The following is a 22,102-nucleotide window of genomic DNA, read 5'->3' on the forward strand; positions in this document are numbered from 1 at the left end:
AACCTTTTCTAAAATCCACACTTCCTTCCTCCTGCAGTCCAGCGTCTCCTCGGGTCCAGCCCCGCAGCCCCTCCCTCGCCCTGGGTGCCTCCCGACCCCCATCCTCGGCTTCTCCCTTCGCTCCTCCCGCCTCTTCCCCCGCGTACTCTCTCTGTCTCCCCCTCCCGGACGACGTCCTCGTTCCGCCAGGCCCTGCTCGCCTCCTGTTTGTGAATGAGACGCTCACTTTCTCAATGGAGCCGCGGAAGGTTCGGGCGGCCGCAGCGTTGGCTCTAAGCCGGGAGGGGGGCGCATTTTCCTTGCTCCCTCCCTCTTTCCCTTCCTCTCTCGGCCGCCGCTTTTGAGGAACGAGGCGGAGAGGGGGCCACGCAGGTCGCCGGGACCCGCATCCCAGAGGACGCCCGGATCGGGCGGCCTGGAGGCTCCGGAGTGTCCGTGCTATCTGCGGGTGTCCAGCGCCGCGGAGGAAGCCGGATCCGGAGGTGGTCGGCGGCGGTCGGCGGCCTACGGGAGATTTCCGCCGCTGCTCCTTCGCTTCGGGCTTGGAAACTTCTTTATTTCAAGTCTTCTTTTTTAATCCCGATTGACTACTAGCTGGCTCTCTTGCACTACCCCCCCCCCGCCCCCCACTTCGCGAGTAGAGGGGGAGTGTGAGGAAAAGAGCGAGGAAAAGAAAAAAGGATTTCCGCCCAGAAGGGAGCGACAGTTGGGAGAGATTTTTTCTCACGAAAACAGAAGCGGCGTTTGCAGCCGCAGCGGGCGCACGGGCCCCGCGAGCCGGACCATGCGCGAACCGGCCTCCGGCTGCTGAGCGCGGGACGCGGAAGCGGAGGCGACAGCCCGGGCTCCCCGCGCTCCCGGGCGAGTTCTGTCCGCGGGGTGGCAGCGGGATGGAACCCGCGACCGCGCCCCGCTCCGACATGGCGCCGGAGCTGACTCCCGAGGAGGAGCAGGTAAGCCGGGTCGCGGCGGCTGCGGTGGGTGTGTCCGGGCCCCCGAGGCCTAGGCCGGCCTCTGCTTCCCGAGGCCCTGTCCCGACAGCGTCCCCGTTCTAGCCCGGGCCTGCGGGGTCCCCTCCCCCCGACCGCGCCCAGTGTCGTCATCCTCCGAGACAGGGGGCGCCGCTGGACCCTGCCCCTGCCCCTTGCCTCTTTTGTCCCCGAGGCCTATGGGCCTTCTGCTGCACCCCGCTATCCCGGTGGTAATTAAAGTTCTCGAACTAGAAAGTGGGGGTCTCCCTTGTCCTCCGCCTCCCTCCCACCCTCACGTTTGCAGAACACCCAGCCGGTCCTTCCACTCCCCATAAATGTTATGCAGTTTTCCGTGAAGGTTTGTGCGTTTTTACGGGCAGGAAAAGCCTCAGTATAAGGGATGCACAGATGCCCTGGGTTTTCAGATGAGCCCCTGCAGCTGCTTCAGAGGCCATGGCAGGGCCGCCCTGGGCCGGTTCTGGAAGGTCCAGGCCTTCTCTTGCTCCTGGCCTTGGCCTCCCTATTCAGACACTCCGGTTTGAGTGCATCCCCTCACCCCCACTTCCCTACCCCGATCTCTTCCAGTTGCTGCCTCCATCTTTCCGAAACCTACATTGAGCTCCATTGTCCCTTAAAGCTTAGGATCTGCAATCCCCAGTAGGAAGTGGTTTGCGGTATCAATTTGGGGGCTTGGGGAAGGGAAAAGGTCAGGGTCCTTAAAACTTTCCCTCCCCCACGTTCCAGCTGTAGAGAGACACTGGGCACTACTGAGGCAGATGGGAAAGGCTGCTAGCCGAGATTAGGGACTTTGAAGGCTTCTCGCTGTTTATTCCTTGCCCATCTCCAGCCTTATCTATGCTCAAATATAGCTATAGTTAGAGTCCGTGTTTAAAAAAAATAAAATTTTTTTTACCTGAAGATAAGAAAATGGTGAATATTGAAAGCTGTCCAGCCCTTTTTCCAGGGACCACATTTGTTAACACAGTCTCTACTGTGGAAGTAGCTCTAGTTTTACAAACTCATACTAGCTAATGGGTTTGTTTAATACCGGATCTTTTTAAAGTCCTTGACTTTTCTCCTCATTTGTGGAGATGACATGTTTGGCCTCAGATCACTGTCTTGTCTTTTGATGCCTTGAGATTAAAATCAGCATGGAAAAAAAAAAAAAAGAATTCTGTTGCGTACAAGAAATGGTAACATCCTGGTAACTGCAGTTGAGTGTTCATGAAATACTAATCCGGACCTAATGCAAGCAGATGGCCTAGGAGCCTATCCTGTCAGAATTAGTGAAATACTTCAGTATTAAGGTGTGATGTGTTCAGTTGATTTTAAAAGGGCAAATCCCTTTCACCTAATTTTCCTTGGACTAGTCAAGTTTGAAGTTTCTATGTTTCTAAGATTTAAAAGCAGCAGTATGCTACTATGAAAACGGCATTAGGTTGCAAATGAAAACCAGGGAAAGCAAATATTAGAGTATTGATAAGGATATTAACTTGATCTTATTCTGTATATAGTGTGTATACATACATACATACAGGTATTGTTTAATAGAAATCTTAATTTTCACATTAGGATGAATGCAATGGACATTAAACATTACTGGATAGAAACAGTATAACATTCATAGGTTAAGGTCAAGAGATTTTATATGTATATATATATAGATAGATACATTTTAAATCATACCTCTTGTTTTCTACAAAATGTTGTTTTCTCTATGCATCTCAAAATGTTGAAACACAAACATGAAAGCTGCATAGATGGTTTGATGATGCCTAGTAATCTCACCATTTAGTTTACTATCACATAAGGGAGTACACTCTTAACTATAAAGATCTTTAAAATATTTAAGTTAAACAGGAGCACATTAACCTCATCAAAGTAGTTGTAATGGGAAATTACGTACTCATTCCATAATGTTGCCCCATTGCTCAAACCAGTTTTGGAACTTATTTGGAATTGATTTCAAAACTCTGTCAAAATCTTGGAAATACCTTCACTGTTGGAAAATCCTTGTGCTTAAAAGCAATCAATTTGGTTTTGGGAAATAGCAAAAAAAAAAAAAAAAATCTGCTAGTGACTGGCGGAACTTCCACAAGACTGTGTCCTTTAGACACTCTTCAAACCTGAAGCTGAGCCAACTGTGGCATCACATTTCAGCCAAGCAATAGCCTATAAAGCCAATAGCAATACTTGTGAGGAACATGCTTCTCAGAACAATCAATAATATGAGACCAAAAGAGTAGCATTTGCCTCAAAACTACAGTTCAAACAAAAGGGAAGATGGATAAGTGGAAACGGGAAACCCAGGGAGGAAGTGGGAAGACCGCTGTTACATTGAAGGCATTGCAACATAAACTGTTTTTTAAAAAAGAAATGAAATCTCTTGGAACCCAATTTCATAGGTAAGGTAGCAAGGGATCAAACTGAGTTAACTCAGTTTTAGGCAAAAGTGAAATGCAGTTGTCCTTTTTAATGTGTGTAAGCTGATCTAAAGAATTTTTTGAGGGAGATCCTTCTGGAATGGGTACCTTCTTCCCATCCAGTTATGCAAGTCCAAGACTTTTACCTTATATGAAAAGCCAGAGTCAAATTGCAAATCACAAATCTGGTTGCATATTTCCTCAACCTGTCTGCCCTCAAAATAAGCATTCATTCAATCTTCAGTGACTTTCTAATGCTCTTGAAAGCCAGGTTACAACTCTAATAGGGTTTACAGCATTTAGAACCTTACTGCTTCTGCACATCTCTGCTCCAGGCTCAGTGACCTTTTTGGTCCTGCATTCTTGTCGTGTTTCCTCTTGCTGTAGGGTCTTGGCACAAGCTGTTTCCCTCAGTTTAGAAATACCTCCCACTGTTCACTCCCTTTTCATCCTTCAGCTCTCAGTTTTCACTTCCTGAGGAAGGCCTCTCTTGATCTCCTTAACTGGGTTAGATTTCTTGCTACTGGCTCTGAGGATCCACGTACCTGCCCTTCACAGCGCTTAATCACAGATAAAAGTTTAAGCTTAATCACAGCTACAGCTGTAAGCTCCCTGAGAACTGAAACTGTGTCCTAGGTCATCGTTTAGCATAATGACTAGCACATAGGGCATTCTGAAAACACTGAGGAATGAATGAAAAGTAGTTCTGCATGTGGCTAATTTTTAAGGACTTTGCTTACTTTGATATCTAGTTTGATTTTGGGGGGAGGGTCATCTTTTTTTAGAATTTTTAGTATGAATTGGGTGAAGGTTTATAGAGCAGATCATCAGTTTTATATTCAACAGTTCATACATTTTGTTTCATCTCATTAATTGCAATCCCCTTAATGTACCTTCACTTATCCTACTTCCTCCCTTCTAGTCCTTCTCCTTTCCTAACTCTTCTGAACTTGTCCTTGGGTAAATGCTGCCCTTTTGATCGCAGATGGTTGATTATTCTAAGGTGTGTGTACCTCTCCAGTGTTTGTATTCCCTTTATAGACCTGTCTATTGTTTGGCTGGAGTCCTGGTGCGCCACTGTGGGTTAATGCCTCAGACTGCAAAGTCCTTTGAACTGCAAGGTCTTAAGGTTCAAGCTCACCAGCTGCTCCTTGGAAAACCTATTCAGGGTCTTTATGGGTCCGAATCGACTTGGTGGCACTTCACAACAACAACATTGTTTGGCTGAATTGAGCCATGGGGATGACTTCATTTCTAGATGGGAAGAGTGACTAAGGGCCATTGTCTTGGGGGTTCCACCAGTCTCTATCTGACCAATAAGCCTGGTCTTTTATATGATTTTGAGTTTTGATCCACATTTTCCTCTTACTCTATCCATGAGTTCTTAATGTGATCCCTTTTAATGCAATTGGTAATGGTAGCTGGGCACCATCTAGATCTTCTGGTCTCAAGGTCATGAAGACTGATGTTCATGTGATTCATTGGACTAATTATTTGTATATGTTTTTGATTTTTATCACTCCTTTCCCTTGGACAACGAGAAGCCAATGATTGTACCTTAAATGGCCGCTCATGATGAGCTTTTAAGATCCCAGTTGCTGCTCACCCAAGTAGACTGTAGAACATTGTTCTCTGCGTACTGTGTTATGCCAGTGGACCTTGGTGACGCCCGAGACTATGGTTCTGAGCCCCCAGGTCCAGAGAAAGTTGTCATTATTGTTTCATAGCTTAATTTCCCATCTACTCATGTGTTGAACTGATATACCAAATCCTCATTTGTAACTCTGATGTTTCTTGACTTTGTAGTTTTCAGTTCTCAATAATTGTAGAGTCTGCAGTTGGCTTACAAGAAAAAATAGGCTCTGTCCTTAAGGAGCAAAGGTGGATAGCAGTAACTTTTCTGAGTTCCTGCCTCCAGTTAGACTCTGTGCATTTCACATGCAGGTAATCCTCACAAGATTGGAATTAGTATCCTCATTTTGCATACTAGAACAATCAGACAGAGACGATTACCCAGATTTCCACCTGTGTCTGTGTCTTTCTGCCTCCATGACCAATGTACCCTTTATTATATGACATCACTTCCCAAGAAGCTAGTGGCCAGTTTTTGCTCAGATGCTTAAATAGGGACATTGTTGTTAAGTGCCATCGAGTCGATCCCAACCCACAGCAACCCTCTGTAGGGTTTCCGAGGAGCCGCTGATGAGCTTGAACCGCAATCTTGCAGTTCAAACGGCTTTGCAATCTGGCACATTAACCCACAGTGCCACACCAGGACTCCTTATATGGATTTTGGTATTGATATGTATGTTTGATTTTAGTGACACTTCTTAAATAAAGTACAGTGCAAAAGATGCAGAAAAAGAGGGAAAAATGGAAGGCCTTTACTCAGAATGATGTATTGCCAGTAGATGTACATTTTACAGTCTATGTAAGGAATTGTGTTGAAATCACTGTTGTGTGTGTGTGGGGGGTGTTCTTTATGACAGAGTTGGCAACTCTCCATTTGTAAGTGTGATCACAATCAGAATTCTGTTTTCTTTGCATCTCTTTCTTTTGCACAAGAGAAATCACTATTCCTGCTGCCAGGTATGAAAAATATTACTTTTCTAAATTATAAAGACCCAGACATTTTTGTGTAATACATTCCCTTTTCTGATATGTTTATATGTAAATACAAAAACTTTTCTAAATGGACGAAGGTTGTAAACTTGGCAGTGCACAGGCGCTATTTCTACATGTCAGTATTAACCTTCATTCTCATGTGATTAGTCAATTACTCATTTTATTCTTATAAAGCCTATACTCAACATTTGTAACTTGACTTGAACATGGTAATTTTATTGAATTTGTAAAATTATAACAAATCTGACCTCAGAGAATAGTTAAAAGACTATTTTATTCTATGGTTCTATGTCTGTGTAGTTCAGAGAAAAATAGGTGAAGTTCCTTGGTTTAGCGTTTTTGTCTTTTTGGATATGAGTTGTGACGAGAACTTTGTCCTTGACATAAGCCGTAAAACGAAGTCTCTTTATTAGGACTCTAAGGATATTTGAATTCAGTATTTGAGCCTTTTAGGGTCTTTGGTTGTACATGGATATCAAGTAGTAATTGATAGATAGGAAAATAGTATACTTTTCTAAAGTATATAGACTGTTATTCATACTTTTATTTTAAACCCAAATGGCTTTAACAACTCCTATAGTGTGTCTCTTACCGAGGAAACACTTTCTAAAAATGATTAATGATTTTGTTTTCTTAAACAATAATCTAATTTAATTTTTAAAGCCTCTGAAGGACTTTCTTACTTTAGAGTTCAGGTTAGAGCTTATAGTATTGTATTAACAAACTAATGTATACTGAGTACTTAGTTCACTGCTTACTTAGCTCTTAGTAAAGTTAGCCATTATTTATTTATTTTTTTTTTTGAGAAATGAAAAATTTAGAACCAAGTTGGCTTAAGCCAGTCTCAAGGGAAAAAATATTTGCCCTGGAAGTAATCAACTAACATGGATTCTTATGAATGTTAGAAAATCTTGCATTGAGTAGTTATCAAAGACCTATTTTAATACCCTGCTGTGAATTTTGTTCTTATAATGGGATCTTTTAAAGCTAAAAACTTAATTGCCCTACAGTGGACTTTCTGGCACCTTTCCCAAGGGCAGGGGTTTTGTCCTGCTTCTTGCAGCCAAGAACTTCCCTTTTCCCACAGCCTTACATGTCCTGTGCTAAATGTCATCTGTCCCCCCGGAAGTAGCCATGCGTCAGGGACAAATGATTCATGATGTTAAATTGAAGTCTTCCAGAGAGGAAAAGGAGAGGTGCGAAAGTTGGAGAATTGTCATTATTTTCATTATTGCCAGAAACTAACAAGTAGGTAAAATACTACTTGGATATGAGAATTTTAGTTTGTTAAAATGCCTGAGCCTATGGAGGTACTTGAACTTAGTTTTGTGAATATTAAGGGATCTGGCAGTTTTCTTGCGGGATTCTTATAGTACTTAACTAATGAACTGAAAAGTTACATAGACCCTCCCAAGGAGTTGTTTTTGTTAAGTGCTTACATCTAGACAATTCCAACTCACATAGTTTCTGAGGGACAGCTGGTATAGAACTGTTTCCATTGGAAACTTTGTTGTTGTTGAATCTGTTCCAGCTCATGCTGACTACCTCATGTGCTTCAGAGCAGAACTGTGCTCCATAGGATTGTCAAAGCTTTTAGAAGCAGATTGCTAGGCCTCTGGGTGGATTTGAACTGCCAGCCTTTTGGCTAGTAGTCAAGCACTTAATCATTTGTACCACTCAGGGACGTCTAAACCAAATGGTTTTAAAGAGATAGGTCCCCCTATCTGTTAGGTTCTTGATGGTCAGTTGTCAAAGCATAGTCTACAAAGACAGTATTCTGTCTACATCCTGCTTGGGTGAGTAGTGACAGAGATTTTAAAAGCTCATGAGTGGTTATCTGAGGTACAACTATTGTGTGGAAGAAAGAAGAGTGATGAAAATTGAAGATCCTTGGAATTAGTCCACTGGATTAATGGAACACCTGAACATCAGTCTCCATGATTCTAAGACAGAAGAAGTAGATGGTGCCCTACTTCAACTATCAACTGCTCTGAATGGGATCACATTAGAAGGACCTGGATAGAGTGAGAGACAATGGGGAGCAAAACTCAAAATTATAAAAGAGACTGGGCTTACTTGTCAGAAAGAGACTGAAGGAACCTGAGACTGTGACCCTTTTGCCACCCTTCACGTCTGTAACTTGCCTTTATGGTCTGGTTTTCAGCTAAGCAATGGATAGATTATAAACAGGAGGAACACCAGGTACGCTCGCCATGGAATGGTCAACATTTACCTAGGTACAAGGTTCAGAGGGGTTGGAAAAGAGGGTGGAATGGAAATAGGAACCATAGGGAGGAAATGGGATAACTGTTGTTACAGGGAGGGCATTGAGTCATTGAGATGAAACAAAGCGTATGGTTTGTTGGATGTAAAACTGATGATCTGCCCTGTAAATCTTCACTCGAGTCACAATAAAATTAAAAATATATATATATATATACACACACATATACTAAAACCTCATTTTACATCTGAATACTTGGTCCATTACAGTGTTAAGATTTAAGTCATAGCCCCTAATGTTGATCTCTTTATTCAGACACTAAAACCTCCAGGGCAATTTCATTCATTTCATGCAGAAAGTTTTGCCATTCTGCCTTAATGTCTCAAGATATCCAGAGGTATTTTCTTTTTCCAAAGTAATTACTGTAACATTTCTCTCCTGTACGTTTCTCCACATAATAACTTCTTGGTTGCTCCTTGGTTGCCACTGGAATGTTGATAGTTGCCATGAGTGGATTCTGACTCATGTCAACCCCATGTGTGCAGAGTAGAACTGTGCTCTGTAGAGTTTTCAAGGACTTGAAATTTTGCTAGGACAATGTCTGAACCACCAATTTTTCAACTAGTAATCAAGGGCTTAGTTTGCATCTCCCAGATACTCCACACCACTGGAATAGGCACTGTTTTCTATTTCTCTATCCTTTGACATAGGGGAAAATGTTCATCAGAAAGGTAGTGTAGCCTGTACTCCCCAGTGCTGGAGTTCCTGTACCTCCTGAAATTGCACTTTTCACATCTGATTTTCAAGAACCTAACAGATAGGGGGACCAGGGAGTCAGAGAGGATTGAAAAACTCTTAATCCATGAAAAGTGTTTATTGTTTATTAAAAATTAGTTATCTCTGATGTTCAGACTATAATATGAGGAGGCCAAAACAGTATATTGGTGGTTACGTGCCACGGAGTCAGTTCCAATTCACAGTGACCCTGTATAGTGTTTCTGAGGCTATAAATCTTTACAGGAGCAGAAAACCTCACCTTTCTCCCTTGGAATGGCTGGTAGTTGGAAACTACTGACCTGGAGGTTAGCAGCCCAACTAGTAGATTGTTGTTGTTGTGAAGTGCCGTCGAGTTGGTGCTGACCCATAGCAACCCTACATAGGGTTTCCGAGGAGCAGCTGGTGAGCTTGATTAGAGGGGACATTTTCTTCAATTTCCGCTTTTGAGAAAAGCACTCAATTCTTCTCTGGGAAAGACAGTTTCTGTTATATGGGGGAAAGTCAAAAAGTAGTGCTACAGAATAATGGAACCCTGTATTAAACACAAATTTTAAAATGTGAAGCTATTGTTTCTTGACATATCTTCCACCAAGGTCTGTACACTTCTGAAGGCAGTGTTTCCATCTCTCGAACTCATCCCTGAAGAATTTTGTATTCTTGAATTTACACCATGTCAAAACAGTAGTGTCAGCATCCTCAAGGGACTTGAGTTTTGTTCCTTTTCATGTTCTTTGAGTTTAGGGATCAAAAAGAAGTCTGAAGATCAGTGCCGTCCGGTGGGTACAGCAAGGCTTCCCAGTGAAATGCAGCCATTGTTGACCTTGAAGAATGAGCAGGTGCATTGTTGTGAAGGAAAAACATTGCTCGGTGCAACTTTCTTGGCCCTTTTCTCACCAATACAGTTTGCAGTTTTCTTAAAACTTCTTTTTAATAAGCCCCAATGATCACCCTCTGTCCTTTGAGAAAATCTCCCAGGATGACCCCTTGGGAATCACCGAAACAGTTAGCATAATCTTCTGAACTGACCTCTTTGCCTTGAACTTAACTGGCCCATCAGATCCCTTTGGAAGTCACTGTTTTTTAATTTTTATTTTTAAGGCACCTTAATGAGACAAGGAGCTCTGGTAGCGTAATGGTTACAAATCGGGCTGCGAGCCGCCAAGGTCAGCAGTTTGAAACTACCAGCTGTTAAGTGAGAGAAAGATGAGGCTTTCTGCTCCCGTAAAGATTTATAGCCTCGGAAACCCTGTCGAGGGTCTCTATGAGTCGGAATCGACTCCATGGCACATAACCACCACCACCAATGAGACAAGACAAATATACTATTGAGAGAACTTGTCTGCAGCCAACCACTGGTCAAAGGCACGTGTTTTGTTTGGAATAAACTTGAACATGTATGAACTGAGCCCCTAAAAGTGATAATACTTTTCGACTCCCCCACATAGGCCTGTTTCCTGTAAAATATCAAACTCTTCCAAAACATACACACAAACACGTACAGCATTTCCTGTTGTTGTTGTGGTTGTTAATCCAGTACAGGTGTCACAGCTCAAACTAAAGTTGAAATTATTCTGAACCCAGAATTTATTCCTAGAATTGATTGCCAGGTTCTGTGACTTTAAGACTGAAATGTCTATTAATTACTTGAACAGCTGGCTAATTCAGTGTTGAAATTACCTAGTTAATTTGCCTTTGCATAGGTTTTAATATACTTCATTGTTGTTATGTACCATTGAGTTGCTTCTGACACATAGTGACCCTCTGTCGAGTTTCAGAGGAGCCGCTGGTGGGTTTGAACTGCCGACCTTGTGGTTAGCAATCCAGTGCTTACCCTACAGTGCCACAGCAGTACTCCTTTATTACCGTGGACCCATTCATTATTACATGACCTGGATCTTGTCTTTTAAAAAATTAGCTTTTTAGATTCTTAAAAAGCAAAACAAGGCCCAGTTCATTTTGAATCATGGCAACCCTATGTAAGCCAGAGCAGAATTGTGCTCCGTAGTTTTCAATGACTGATGTTTTTTTATCTCTCACGGTGTCACTGGATGAACCCAACCTCTAACTTTTTGGTTGGCAGCTGAGTGCATTAACCGTTTGCACCATCCTGGGATTCCTTCAATTCTCAATGACCATTTGCTTTTTTTATAAACAACATTTTATTAAAATTTCTGTATATTCTATCTTGTTTGGGATTATAATTTTGAGTGCTGAAATACAGTTTTAAAAGCTTAAAGATGCATGCAAACCTGACCTTTTTTCTAAAGAGAAAGATTGGCAAGTGAAACCTAGGCCTTTTGGGAGGCACTGATGATGAGTAGGGATCCTGGTGTGGCACTGATGGATAAATTGCTGTTGTTAAGGGCTGTCCAGTTGTTTCCCCTGGTCCATTGCTATGAGACAGCCCCTAACAACAGCAGCAGCAATGAAGACTAGGTAGACCTCAAGAACCCCAGTTTTCTTTGTGACTCCAGGTATTTTATTTCTGAATCTGTTTTATCTGTTCTTTCCTCAAGGAACTTTTGAGAGACCTGCTTAATTTAATAAAGCAAAATCCCTTGTAGTTACAGATTGCTCAGTAACTGCTACAGTTGGATTCTTATAGTGATAATAGTATTTTTGCCCTCTGTGATACCAGAAAGGTATTTTTTTCTTTTTCCCCAGATAAAACAAGGGAGAAAAGCTAAGCTTATTCTGTAACGATGAAACTGAAGATTTTAAAATAACCTAGAAATTCTGACCGGTTCTTGTGTATGTGTAAGTTAGCGAAGCTACCTGCAGCGTGTTTTATGCCATTAACACTTTTTTGCACCATCCCTTGGTTTGTTGGTTTATTTGTTCTTTCGAGGTTAGAGATTATCTTTAGCATACTGGTCTTTTTTTTTTCAGATAAAACTTTTAAAGGTCATCTGATGATCTAAAAAATGACTCATACTTAGAATAAAAGAATAACAGTTAGACTCATCTTCCATATCTTTAACAGTTTCTGTGAAAAAAACTCTAATTTTGTTTTTTATCTCAGTAGTTCTCAGCCAGGGTAGTTTTACCCTCTAGGGACCATTTGTCAATGTCTGGAAACATTAGTTGGTGCTGTAGGTAGGATGGGCACTGGCCTGTGAACTGACCAGCTGCTCTTTGGAAACACTGTGAACTAACTGAGTGGCACTTAACAACAACAACAACAACAACAACAGAGACATTGTTATGACTGGGGAATGCGACTAGTATCTAGTGGATAAAGGACAGAGAAGAAGCTGTACATTCTGCCATGCACAGGATTATACTTCCCCTGCCCCTCCACACACACCCAGTAGAGTTATTTGTCAAAAAATGTCTAGTGCCAAGATTGAGAAACCCTGGTTTATTCCCCAAAAATTTTATATTTCTTAGAAACAGAGCTGTTGTTATTGTTAAGTGCTGGTGAATAGATTCCAACCCATAGCGACCCTAAATAGGGTTTCCAAGGAATACTTGGTGAGTTTGAACCACCAACTTGCAGTTCACACGACTTTGCAGTCTGACGCATTAGCCTACAGCCCCACACCAGGACTCCAGAAACAGAGTTACATGTTTCCAAACAAAAAATTAACCCTTGAGTTGATTCAGACTCATGACAATCCCAAGTGTATTCAAATTGTGCTCCATACGGTTTTCATGACTAATTTATTAAAACAGATCACCAGACTTTTCTCCTGAGGGGCCCTCTGGGTGTTCTTGAATCAGTTAGTAGAGAGCATGTTACCGTTTGCACCACCCAGGGACTCCTACAAGTGTGTAACTAGTTAACTTCTAAATCAAAAGATAGATACTTGTTTAATATGTTTAGTATTTATTCAACTGTTATTAGGTGCTGTTGAGTAGGTTCCGACTCATAGTGACCCTGTGCACAGCAGAATGAAACCCTGCCTGGTCCTGTGCCCTCCTCACAGTTGTTACATTTGAACCCATATTGCTGCCACTGTGTCAGTCCATCTCATTGGGAGTCTTTATCTTTTTCGTTGACCGTCCACTTTACCAAGTCTGTCCTTCTTCAGGGACTGGTCACCTCTGATAACATGTATGTTATCAGTATGAAAGTATGAAAGATGGTTTCACCATCCTGGCATTAAGGAGCATTCTGGCTACAACACAGATTTGTTTGTTCTTCTGGCAGTCCTTTTAATATTCTTTAACACCATAACTCAAATGCATTGATCCATCTCCTGTCTTCCTTATTCATTGTCCAACTTTCATATGAGGCGATTGAAAATACCATGGCTTGGGTCAGGTATGCCTTACTCTTCAGATTGGTATCTTTGCTCTTGAACTCTTTAAAGAGGTCTTGTGCAGCAGATTGGCCCAATACAGTACATCATTTGATCTATTGACTGCTGCTTCCATGAGTAGTGATTATAGGTCCAATTTATTCAACTATGTGTCCCCAAAACTTTAGTGATTGACTTTATAAACTGAAAAACTCTAGTCTACAACAATTTTGCAGCAGTTATCACTGAGGATAAAATGCACTATTTCCACAGCTTTTTAGGGGTTTTCGGAGATGGAGGAATTTTATATGATCAGTGGAAACACTACTGAGCCCTACTGTGGGATGTGTCATTTTTGCTTTCTCCTCTAAATGTTTCTGAGTATTGCTGTGAAGTGTCTGTTCTGCCAGTGATTGAGGTGATACTCTGTATCAGTCTCTGCTGTTCCTTGTTAATAGCTGTTGAGATCAAAGGTTTTAAGATCATAAGCGGAAGTGTAGTTTGTCCACTCAGCATCATTTATTATCTGTTGCTATGTTCCAGGCCCTTGTTCAGTATATTTTGGGGGCTCCCTGACTTTAATTCTAAGCATTTCTTTAATTGTATGGATTTCAACAAGGAAGAAGAACACACACGATGAGGGCAAGGATTCAATCGCCTTTGCATCCTTAGTGTACATTCTGAAGGTTCAAAGTATGTTTGTTGAAGAATGTATGTTGTTGTTGTTAAGTGCTGTTGAGTTGGTTCTGACTCATAGTGACCCTTTCTAGGGTTCCCAAGGTGAGTTTGAACCACCGATCATGCTGTCCAATGCTTTATCCTACAGCACCACACCATAATGTTTAGAGATCATGTATTCCTCACAGGAGCCCGTAAAGCAAGTATTGTTTTGCTTAGGATGATTCTCTTATAACAGGTAGAGATGATGTTCAGAGGCTGTCAGTCATACTGGTACTCAAATCCGTGTCTCCTGATTCTAAATGCAGTGCTCTCTCTCCAGTGCACTTCCCGTCTTACCTATGTATTTCTATTCATGACACACCTGTGTACATATGCACCAGAAAAAGCTTCCCTTGGCATTTGTGGCTTTAACAGTCCAAATTTCAGCCATTCACAAATTTCCCTACAGAGGTGTGGCTGTATGTGTATTGAAGATTTACTTATAAAAGAAATGATATACTGTAATGGGGAGATTTAATAAGTCTCTGACTACCTCTTAGAATGTTGCAGGTTTGTTCTTTGCCTTCATAAAACCAGTCTTTTGCCTTATGTGTTGTTACTGTTGTTAAGTGCTGTTGAGTCAATTTCGACTCATAGAGACCCTGTATGAGGTTTCTGGGGAATGACTAGTGGATTTGAACCGCTGACCTTGAGGTCTAGTACTTATCCTATAGTGTCACACCAGGATTAGTCTTCAAATATAGTCATGTGTTGCTTTACGATCACGTTATGGTCTGTGAAATAGGATATTACATGATTTGGGCATTATGTGAACATCATTTTGGAGTCTGGTCCTGCTTTTTCTTTCTGCATCACAAACAGGCTTTATGCCTTCACAGTGATTATCAGAGTGCTCTGAGGGATTAATTTTTGTGTTTGATCCTCAATCCATGTCATTAGCAATTTCTCCATATCTGGTATAGGTCCCTTTTGCATTTTTCTTAGCTTTGTAGCTTTCAGTGGAGTTGATCTTGTAACAGCATGGAGAATTTTTTCTTTGTTTTTGATTGTTGAGTGCTACATGCTTAAATTGTGATCAGTAATAGCACTCACTGACTCTCCAGCTTCATGTTCTTTAATAACCTTTTGTTTCACTTCCATTCCTGTACTACTACTTTGCCTCTTAGCTGCTGCTATCTCTAGCATTAGTTTTGCTGTGTTTGGGAGCCATAAAGCGCTTCATGGTAATGTTTCTTATAGTAAATCAAACAGGTAACACTACAACATTAGAGGTATGAGATACATGAGTTTGGATGTTATGAATCAAAGATATACAGTAAACTTTTAGCTGGAAAGTACCGTACATATGTAAGCAAGTAACAGATATTTATTATGACTATCAAGACACATAAGGGGCCTTCATGGAAAAATGGAATTAAAATATAATGAAATTTTCTAATGAACTCTTTGAAGCCCCTCATAATGTCTTATGTTTTTGTTGTTAAGTGCTGTCTAATCGGTTCCCACCCTGTATAAGGATTCTAAGGAGCCACTGGTGAGTATAGGTTATGTATGTGCTATACCATTATACACTTTTTGTGTAATTGCTTTGTGTACAAGAGAAACAAAATGTGTTGTGTGTATGAAGCTGTTGCATTTGCGACATCCATTCTCTGGAGTCCTGATGTGGCGCTATAGGATAAGCAGTAGACTGCTAACCCCAAGGTCAGTGGATAAGCAGTAGACTGCTAACCCCAGCTGCTCCTTGAAACCCTGTACAGCGTCTCTATGAGTTGGAACTGACTCCATAGCATTTAACTACATTATAAACTTACAGAACCATAGAGTATATGTGGTCGAACTGACGTTATGCATGGCACATGACTATTATTGTCAGCATAATGGGGAAGTGTATGTGTATATTTGTCTACTAATACTGGGATGAGACAGACTACATTTCTTTTCAGTATTTTTTTTCCATAGCACCTCCAATTTGCCCATGTTGTCTGTACATAAGTTACCAGATTTTCTTTTTCAACTCTTGTCAAATATAAAAGTTGAAGAGGAAGAGGATTTTCCAAGGAAAAGGAGGTTGGGATTTTCTCTTTTTGCTTCATTTCTATACTTTCTACATCTTCTTCCTTTAATTTGTAAAGGAAGAAAAAGTTACTCAGAGAAAAGTTTGAGATCTTGACTGTGTTACTTGACCACAAGCAAACATGTCTTTGGGTGTGTTTTTTTGGAATGGCTGTTTGTTTGCCTCACTAAGGAGGTCCTAGCGTTTCCATACCAGGAAAAGCCCCAAAGTGAAGAGAAACGAGTGTTTCTGACTAGCTCAAGGAATTAAAAGTGGTATTGTGAGCAAGATTAAACTTACAAGATTTTTGGATGTGCTTTTTTTTTTTTTTTTTTAAATCGACCTTGTTGGGTTAGGATTCTGAATGTTTTAGAGAAACCATCTGACATATCTGGAACAGAAACCATCTGACATATCTGGAACTGAATGGTAGTGTGCCATTGTGATTATGGGTTAAAGTCAGCATTATTAAGAAATAGAGTTATCAGAGAAAATTAAAAACCATCCCCTTCTCTTTTCCCCTTTTTTCCTTTACCCATCCAAACATTTTCTTTTGTAATTGACATCAAATTGGGGAAATGCTAGTCTTGGAGGTGATTTTGTAAAAATATTAAAAGCAGCTGGAAACTTGTGTTTCCAGTGGAACTTCTAGAACCACTTGAACTTGGAAAGTAGTTGAAACCTGTAATTGTTGTCATGCTGTCCTTCCAGACCTATAAACATTGGTAAAAGCCCACGTGAAAACTTGTGATCATAATAATAGCTAATATTTAACGAGTGCTCATTATGTACTAAACACTGTTCTGAGCACTGTACAGATTTAAAAAATGCAGCTGGTGAGGCAAAGGACAGAGAAGAGAACAGAACAGGTATTACTCCCACATCTCCTTGGACCTAGAATCTCTTACATAAGTACCATTTCTTGGTTACAAAATGTCTCTATGTTGGGGGGAACTACAAAGGCAAGAAGTGACTGGCTTACAAGCCTTCAAGGGGGAACCTAGTGCTAGGGAGCATGGAGGAAGGCAGAATCTCCAGTGTGTACTATTCAATCTGTCTGGGCAGAGCAGATGAAAGGAAATACAGATGGGTAACTCGTGATACTGTAGTGAATAATGCTTATCAGGACGGATTATGAGGGTTGGAAATGCAAAGGTAGGCGATTTGGAACAAGGAAGGGAGTGATTAATTCTATAGGCTAGGAGCGGAGCTATCTGGGACCTTCAATGGAGAAGAGCTGAGAGCGGGACCCTACCCAGAGAAACAGAGGTGCCTGAGATGGAGTCAGAGACGATGACGTGGAGCAATGAAGCGGCTGGGGACTTTGGATCCAGAGAGGGAAAGGGACTGTGGACCGAAAACTGGGGGGAGGGGAAGGAAGGGGAAGGGTAGGGGGCGGGTTTCTAGGATATACCCTTTGGTTGGTTGATGATGGCATGGAGTGGATTGGAACCATGGCAATGAGATGATATACGATGGAATGAATGTAAAACTAAAGTTCTCTCATGTAAAATACCATATAATTCACAATAAAACATAAAAAAAAAATGTCTCTATATTAATTTGTTAATGTGAATTGTCATGTTTTAGACTCCTGAATACGTAACCTGTAAGATCCAATTGACAATTACTCTATAAGAATAAGGAGTTTTCTGCATAGGACAAAGCCATGAATGTTACAATGCATGCAGGCAAGATACATAGCATCATCTTGCCTCAGCTCTCACCACTGTAGTCCTGGAAATGACTTGAAATATTTGTGATTTTGAGCAGTGGTCTTTAGACCAGCAATATCAGTATCTCCTGATAACTTGGTTATAAATGCAAAATTTTGAATCCCACCATACTGAATCAGAGACTCTGTGGTGCTATCAAGCAGTGTGTTTAAACAAGCCTCTAGGTAATACTGATACATGTTCAAGTTTGAGAACTGCTGATCCAGAGAGTTACCAGGGTACTGTTAGGATGGTTTGGGACCATCTAGAAGTAAGTTTAGGCATCCAGGCCCCTTTTAGGAAGGGAAGACCTGTTTACAAATTGGCTGTGGAACTAGATGTAGCACTATTGTGAACTATATGAAAGCACCGAGAAACATCTTAATTTGGACGTTGTTGTTGTTGAGTGCCATCAAGTTGGTTCCGACCCATAGTGACCCTGTATAGGGTTTTCAAGGAACAGCTGGTGAGGTGAACCATCAACCTTTCAGTTCAAACTGACCTTGTGGTCCAGCACATTCTCCTGCAGCGCCATGTCATGGCTGTACTTATTCCCTGGGAGAGAAGCAATAAGGCAAAGTTCTCAAAGATAGTCATTTACTATGGCTTCTTTCATCCAAAGAAAAGCAGAGTTTTTATCCACTGAGAAGTGGAAATGGAACCATTCTACATGGTTTAAAAAAAAAAAAAAAAGAGGGGGTCATCAAGACACCTGATGTCCTCTGCAGATGGCATTCACCAGAGAGAAGCGTGTTCTCTAAGTGAGTATTGAATAAAATGAGACCCAGGCTGTTCTGATTCAGCCAGGAAAACCTTCCAACTTGACAAGGCTATTCCATAGGGAAGCTCATGTTACTCCATCAGTTGCCCTGAGAATCGGGACCTAGGAGTTACCAGATTTTACTGTCTGAGTCCTGTCAGGGAGCTGAGCGCAATTCTAATTGGAATTGAAAATGGAGCACTACAGTGAGGATGGCCAGGTTGCAGGCAGCATTTCCTGGCTTAATTCTTTGTAGGTTTACAAGTTCCTCCTAGGTAAATAAGCTGATCAGTTTGTATTATTTTGTGAGCATGTATGAATTCATCTGAGAGCATCCTTGGATTTGTAAGTAATGATCTAGTTGATTTGAAATGTCTGAGGTCATTAGCTTCTGAAATGATTGTCATTTCCTAGTTGCTGAGTCTCCTGGCCAGCGATATTCCTTTGAGGGAGTAATGGCGCTGTAGATCAAGGAGACATTCTGAGTCCCAGTTTCTTGAGTATGTGACTCAGGATTCAATTACCTGGGGCACAAGATGGAGATGACTTTCAGGAAGAATGCAGGGGCCAGTTGTTAAACTTGATATACAAAGCCAGAGCCAGATCAGCAGCCAGTCTGATATTCTGAGTCCTAGAGTTTGGATCAGAAGTCCTCAAATCACTCCTGTCAGGTCTGTTTGGGACTTTGGTACTGAGACAAAGTTGAACCTAAAGGGTGTGTATAGAAAGTGAGTATGGGGGTTTTTTGTTTTGTTTTTTGCAGGGCTTTGAACCCTTCATTCTGATTTAACCTCCTGCTGAGAATTTGCATTTCTACCCCAGTTAATCTATGGGATCTTGTTAAAATGTAGATTCTGATTCAGTATATCTGGGGTGGAAAAAGAAATTCTCACCAGGAGTCAAACTGGAATGAACTGGCTTGAAGCCCTGTTTTGGGGGGATGTGTATTTGTCTGGAGTAGAAGAAGATAGAACCAGGAAAGAAGGGACTAGTTAGTTACTATACTTTCAAGTTTCTTACCACTCTGATCTTTTTCTGAACTGAGTCTAAATTTACCAGTGACCATAAGCTGGACAGTGAATAAAGAAGACTGTAGAAGAATTGATGCTTTTGAGTTATGGTGTTGGAGGAATATTAATACTGAAAGTGCCATGGGCTGCCAAAACAACCAATAGATCTGTTTTGGAAGAAGTGCAGCCAGAGTGCTCCTTGGAGGCCAGGATGGCTAAGCTTCACCTCTCATACTTCAGACAGACATATTGTCAGGAAGGACCAGTCACTGGAGAAGAATAACATGTTTGGTAAAGTGGAGGGTCAGAGAAAAAGACGAAGACCCCCAACGAGATGGATTGGCTAAGTGGCAGCATAAATGGACTCAAGTGTGGCAACAATAGTGATGTTGGCCCAGGATCGGGCAGTGTTTCATTCTACTGTGCATAAGGTAACTACGAGTTGGTACCAACTTGATGGCACCTAACAACAACAACAATGTTGAAGTTTAGCACTCAGAACTGAAGACAGGATAATCAGTCCTTGGGTTACAAATGAGATCCATTCCTAAGTGTGTCTTTAAGTTGAATGTGTAGATCTAAGTCAGAAAGTACCGTGGACTGCCAGAAGAACAAACAAATCTATGTTGGAAGAAGTCCAACCAGAATGCTCCTTAGAAGCCAAAATAGTCAGAATTTGTCTGTCATACCAAGGACATATTATCTTTGAGAAGGACATCATGCTTGGTAAAGTTGGAGAGTCAGTGACAAAGAGGGAGACTCCCAATGAGCTGAATTCCCACAGTGGCAGCAGCAATGGACTCAAGTGTAGCAGCAGTGGTGAGGTGGGAACAAGGCTGGGCAGTGATTCATTCTGTTGTGCCAGAAGGTCACTTTGAGTCAGAACCAACTCAGTGAAGTCAGAACAGGTGTCTATGGTTCTTATTTAGCCAAGAAAAGGCTCAAAGCCTTTTAAAAAAGATGTACAGCAAGTGAAGATAATTGCCATGAAGAGATTATAATGAATATTCAGTTGTTTCAATGACAGGGCAAATTTACATTACGTTAAAGAGTAAGTACAAGTTAGCCAAGTGTCTATAATCTAGGGAATTACTATATTACTCCTTGTTTGGAGCCTCCTTGTTTTAGACACCCTTTGTAAGGTGTTTACTACAAATTCACAGTAGTTTTTGACACTTAGTAAATGGTTGACTAATAGATTCAAGTCAACAAACATCACTATCTTTCCTTTGGGCTCTGTTGACATCATCTACTGCTTCTAATATAGATTTTCTTGTGCTTATCCTTCTGAAATTCTATTTGATTTGTTTTATTCTTTTTGTTAGATTTAATGTAATTGTTTACTCATTACCTTTTCTTGAGCCTTATGTGCCAAGAACTTTACAAATATTCCCTCCTTACTATAGCAGTTCCATGATGTGTTATATTATCTGTATTTTACATATGTGGGAATTAAGGCTCAAAGAAGTTAAGCTACTTGCCTATATTCCAAATAGTGATGTTGTTGTTTAGAGCCTTTTTGAGTCAGTTCCACCTCATAGTTACTTTGTATAGGATTCCTGAGGAACACCTGATAAGTTTGAACTGCTAACTTTGTGGTTCAAAGTCCATTGCTGGTGTTAAAATCTCACACCAGTAGTCCAAACTGCAATAGAAGCTGGTATTCAAATCACTGTGTGTCCTACTGGAAAGCTTGTTTGTTTGTTTGATTTTAATGTTTTATTGTGAATTATATGATCGTTTACATGGGAGAACATTAGCTTTACATTCATCCTATTGTATTTCATTTCATTGCTATGGTTACAGTCCCCTCCATGCATCATCAAACAACCAAAGGGTATATGCCCTGCAAGCCTGCCCCTCAGTTGTCAGCACACAGCCCCTCTCCCCCCTCTGGGTCCAGAGTCCCCAGCTGCTGCATCTCTCCACGTCATTGTAGCTGCCTCGTTTCTCTGGGTAGGGTCCCACTCTCCACTCTGCTTCCTTGATGGTCCCAGGGACCTCAACTCCTGGACTGAAAAGTCAACCACTTTACTCCTTTTGCTACAAAATGTCTACCTTTACATTTCCAACCCTCTCAGTCCTGATAGCAATTATTCACTATTGCACTACTTGAGTATCCTGATGTTTTTAAATGCCATTATGCTAGCGTATTGTTCTTATCTTGTTTGATCCTTGGATTCCTGTTCTGTTTTGGAGTCCTGGTGTGGTGCTGTGGGTTAATGCACTGGGCTGCAAAGTCAGTTTGAACTGCAAGGTTGGTGGTTCAAGCTCACCAGCCATTCCTTGGAACCCTATACAGGGTCTCTATGGGTCGGATGGAAGGAACCCTGTTTTACCACATATTTAATTCCCTTAACTAACAGCCCTCCTCTTGTGGCACTGTAGGATAAGCAGTGGACTGCAAGTTTGGTTTGAACTGCAAAGTTAGCCGTTCAGACTCATCAGCCACCCCTCAGAAACCCTAAACAAGGTCGCTCTGAGTTGGAACCGACTCGACTTGACGGCACTTAATAACAGCAACATATGGTCAGCATGCCCCAATGCTCTTATGTAAATAACTTATAGAAATGAGACTGGGCCAAGAATGGATACAGAACAAATCATAGAACATGG

General features: G+C 41.4%; 1 protein-coding gene across 1 annotated transcript in view; it reads left to right on the top strand.

The window, feature by feature from the left end:
* Positions 1-848: 848 nt before the first annotated feature.
* PTPN9 (protein tyrosine phosphatase, non-receptor type 9) overlaps positions 849-22,102 on the top strand; it is a 119,655-nt gene continuing 98,401 nt past the window's right edge. The window contains exon 1 of the mRNA XM_006866468.1: positions 849-953. Coding sequence (XP_006866530.1) covers positions 891-953 — 63 coding nt within the window. The 5' untranslated portion in view covers positions 849-890. The remainder of the gene's footprint in view (positions 954-22,102) is intronic.

The sequence above is a fragment of the Chrysochloris asiatica genome, unplaced genomic scaffold, assembly GCF_000296735.1.
Source record: "Chrysochloris asiatica unplaced genomic scaffold, ChrAsi1.0 scaffold00092, whole genome shotgun sequence".
NCBI lineage: Eukaryota > Metazoa > Chordata > Mammalia > Afrosoricida > Chrysochloridae > Chrysochloris > Chrysochloris asiatica.